We start from the raw sequence: 3,924 nt of genomic DNA, 5'->3' as shown, positions 1-3,924 counted from the left end.
ATATAAGCCTCTAACAGTCCATTCTGTAAAATACTGAACAGGTCTTCGGCCTCAGACTTGTCCAATATTTTATAGTATTATTTGGTGAGAACATTTCAGTTACATATTTAGGAAGAGTTTATTGTAGAAAAAGAATTCATGATTAATAAATAGGCTGTCCATGCTTAAAACATATTCATCTGTCATCTGATTGAGTTATCATATATTAAGTTATCAAAGACACCAGGATTATAATTTAGTACGGCAGACACGCGTTCCGTCTACATAAGACTCATCAGTAACGCTCATATCAAAATATTTATAAAGCCACACAAGTACAAAGTTGAAGAGCATTGAGGATTCATAATATCAAAAAATTGTACCAAATACGGCTAAGGTAATCTATGTCTGTGATAAAAACATCCTTAGTTTGTCGATATATTTAAAGTTTTGTAAACTGGAAATTTATATAAATGACCACATTATTGATCATGGTTGTCATAATACATAAATGTTCACTGTGATATTATATCTTTGCTTTTTGTGCACGATGTAGATTTCTGTTTGACATTATTAAAACGTGAAAGAAAACACATAAGTTAACATATCTTAACGTTTACCTTTATTCCTGTACCATACGATTCTCCAAAGTAATCGTTCTCTGCATCAATATCAATCCATGCATTCAAGTTAAAATTTGAACCTGTGATGTCGGTTGTTATTTGGTCATTTGGATCGAATGTAAGACATGGACCACTCCTCAGTATCAAAAATGACACATACTCTTTTGCATCCAAATTACGTCCTTGAAACTCCCATATTTGAGAGCGGCTTTTGTGGTCTTTGAGGACAGTGTTTAATGTTCTATTTTCAAAGAAATTTTGTTCTTTGAAAAACGGATCAGACCAATTACTGGGTGTGGCATACCAATCAAGTAAGCTTAGTTTAAGGTAATGATTTTCTATCCTCGTATCGTTCAAAATTGAGTTACGTTTCAAAGAATTCAAGTTACAAATTGTGATTGCTGGAAATTGCATCTCTGTATGTTTTTCTGTGTACATATTTGTATTTACTGGATAATTGTAGTAGTCAATTATTTGTGTTGTTACAAACATGGCTAAAAAAGTTGTGCAAGCTACCAAGATAATAGACCAAATTATTCTGAAATGATAAACGTACTAGTCAGAGTAATATCACAAAAATGCTGAACTCCGAGAAAATTCAAAACAGAAAGTCTCCAACCAAATGGTTAAATCAAAAGCTGAAGCACATCAAACGAATGGACAACAGCTGACTTTGAACAGGTATTTCCTCATGTAGAAAGTAGTAGATTAAACCTGGTTTTAACGCTAGATAAACCACTCACTATAAGTGTCGTAAAAATTAACAATTAATTGCAACGACGTATGAATTTATTTAAGGAATGACTGCAATATTTTTTCTGTCTATGAAGAAATAACATAAAAAATTTGGTGCACACTGAATAACGCTAGTAGCGGATTATTGAACAGTGTGCACCACATTTTGTTGATGTTATTTCGAATAGACAGAAAAAAATATTACAGTCATTTCTTATAATTTAATTCTAATTTCCATTTTAAACCGTAGAAAACAATGAAAAAACGTTGATGACGTCACGGTCACATCACTAAATTATGTATATGGGCTTCTCACAAAATAACGTCAGCCAATCAGAAGACGCGTTATATCCAAAATTAAATTATTTTAAAATCAAAATGTAATTTATTTATTCTATACGTTATATCTTGTGTTAGTTTATTTCATCTTAACTATGTTTATATGTATTAAATAACATCATGATAATACTAACGATTAAAGAGCTACAAGATTATGATGATCATGAACATTCTTAATAATGATTAGATCGTGGACTGACTTCCTGGAGTACTTAGGTATTAGATTGATATAAAAATTATTGACATTATATACCTTCGGTTTTTTGTTTGGCTTCTATTAGAATGCAAATAAGGGACAAAACAAAATTACAATTGATCTTTAACTTAAAAGAGATTTTAGAAGCAAAAATATGAGTTTAAGTCAAAATGTAAACATTTCAAAATCACAAAACAAAAACAAATATGTATTTGTATACACTAGTACGTTAAAAAATTGAGAAGGTATGGATAATTCTTTTTATTGCTTTTCAATTTTTTTAACCTTCAAACTGCATCTTATTTTGCATTGTTGCAGGTTTTTTTTTTTTTTTTTTTTTTCTTTTTCCTCATTTGAAATATGCAAACGGCAAGTCTCAACACAATCAGCAACTCTTACAACGTTGAGCGAGAATTTTCTTTTCTTTATACCATTACATGTAGGTGTTTTTCAATTTTAGAGAAAAAAGTTTAATGAAAGCAATTCTGAGAGCTCTTCAGTAACTTTTTTTTTGGTGTGGTTCGTCTTGCTCGATCTTAAGTTTTCAATGTTTTAACCTTGTCGGTTTACTTTTGACTAACGAATAAGAATGTCGCTTTGCTATTGTTAGCCTCTTTTTATTCATCTGTGTTAGAGATATAGGATAGCCACTTGTTTTCATCCTAGAGAACAACAGTATGTTTAACTTTTTATGTTTTTACTGTTCGTCTCGATTGCATGAAAATCTAAAAAAAAAATGACACAAGCGAATATACCAATATCATTTATTGTAAACCAGTCATGGTATAATAATACCTCAAAATATACATGTTAGAAAGTTTCTAATAATATGAAACGTTTATAATTTGTTTTAAATCCTAGTACTTACAATCTAAGTTTATTTGTTGAATGTGACAATTTATTTATCCCATGGAACCCTGTGCTCTGACTGAAATCCTTCCATAAAGATAAGACATTATCATTTTGTTCCACTGTTACTGACATTGTTAACTGTACTTGTGAAAATCATCAAACATTTTAAAATGATAGAAATTAAACAAATTTTGATTATGTTAAATCACATTTAAAGTATAATATTTATGTATCCTATAAATTGTTCTATAACATGCGCAATATTTCAACTTTTCGTTTCAAACGGACAAAACAAACAAAACTGATGGTATAATATAGAATGATCTTTTATTCATTGTCCGGAAATACTATTTACGATTCCATTACTATCTCAAATAGACTACATCAACCGGTTATAGTTTTGACGTACTCACATTAGTAAATCCATATATTTCAAAATTAACGGAAACGCTTATTATTGTAATTTGTGTTTGTCTATTGTCCCATATTTGATGCATCACAATCTGAATAAATAATATGGTTATCAAACAATTAAGATCAATTACCTTATTCAGCTACATCTATCGACTTTTATTTTAGAATTATCGTATTACCTGTATGACCAGGTGGAATAAGGCTTCTATGGATGGAATGTAGAATGATCATATACTTTATTAAATATAACATAGAAAGCAACGACAGATCTTATAATGCTTGCTACGGCTTTTAGTGTTGTTTCTGGTGTTACTTATTCTGCATTGACAATAAAATAAAAATATACAGTATATATAGTCAAAAGGTGAACTGTTTAAGTAGATAGAACAGAAATAAATAACTATTAAGATAAGTAGTTTGTCCAATAGCCAGTGGCGAGTAAATATCAAAGAATCCTCATATAGCATCTGGATTCATTGAACCATATAATACAAAATATGTTCAAAATTCATAAAACATTTGTTGGCATGACACGGGTTATGTTCTTCTCATATATTTTTAGATAGTATAATACGAAACCCCTAACGGGAAGGATTATGTCTGATATTCATATGATGAAGACATAATTTTTCAATCAGTTAAATTGAGGTTCCGGAGCTGGCATATCAGTTAACTGCTAGTAGTCTGTTGTTATTTATGTATTATTGTCATTTTGTTTATTTTCTTTTGTTACATCTTCTAACATCAGACTCGGACTTGTCTTGAACCGAATTTTAATGTGCGTAT

At 29.9% G+C, this 3,924-nt stretch overlaps 1 protein-coding gene across 1 annotated transcript; it reads right to left on the bottom strand.

Annotated features, from left to right (window-relative positions):
- Nucleotides 1–578: 578 nt before the first annotated feature.
- LOC134726437 (acid-sensing ion channel 5-like) lies at nt 579–3,924 on the bottom strand. Its single transcript, XM_063590839.1, has 2 exons — nt 2,741–3,924; nt 579–1,140 (listed from the first exon to the last, which is right to left on the bottom strand). The coding sequence occupies exons 1-2, from the start codon at nt 2,854–2,856 to the stop codon at nt 579–581; spliced, it is 678 nt and encodes a 225-aa protein (XP_063446909.1). The 5' UTR covers nt 2,857–3,924.

Source organism: Mytilus trossulus, chromosome 7, assembly GCF_036588685.1.
Source record: "Mytilus trossulus isolate FHL-02 chromosome 7, PNRI_Mtr1.1.1.hap1, whole genome shotgun sequence".
In the NCBI taxonomy this organism is placed as follows: domain Eukaryota; kingdom Metazoa; phylum Mollusca; class Bivalvia; order Mytilida; family Mytilidae; genus Mytilus; species Mytilus trossulus.
This window is presented reverse-complemented; position numbering and strand designations above follow the sequence as displayed.

Coding starts and splice junctions, on each gene's coding strand:
- LOC134726437 (XM_063590839.1), bottom strand. CDS start 2,856: ATGTCAGTAACAGTGGAACAAAATGATAATGTCTTATCTTTATGGAAG. Junction 1,141..2,740: donor TCAACAAATAAACTTAGATT/GTAAGTACTAGG, acceptor TTATCATTTCAG/AATAATTTGGTCTATTATCT.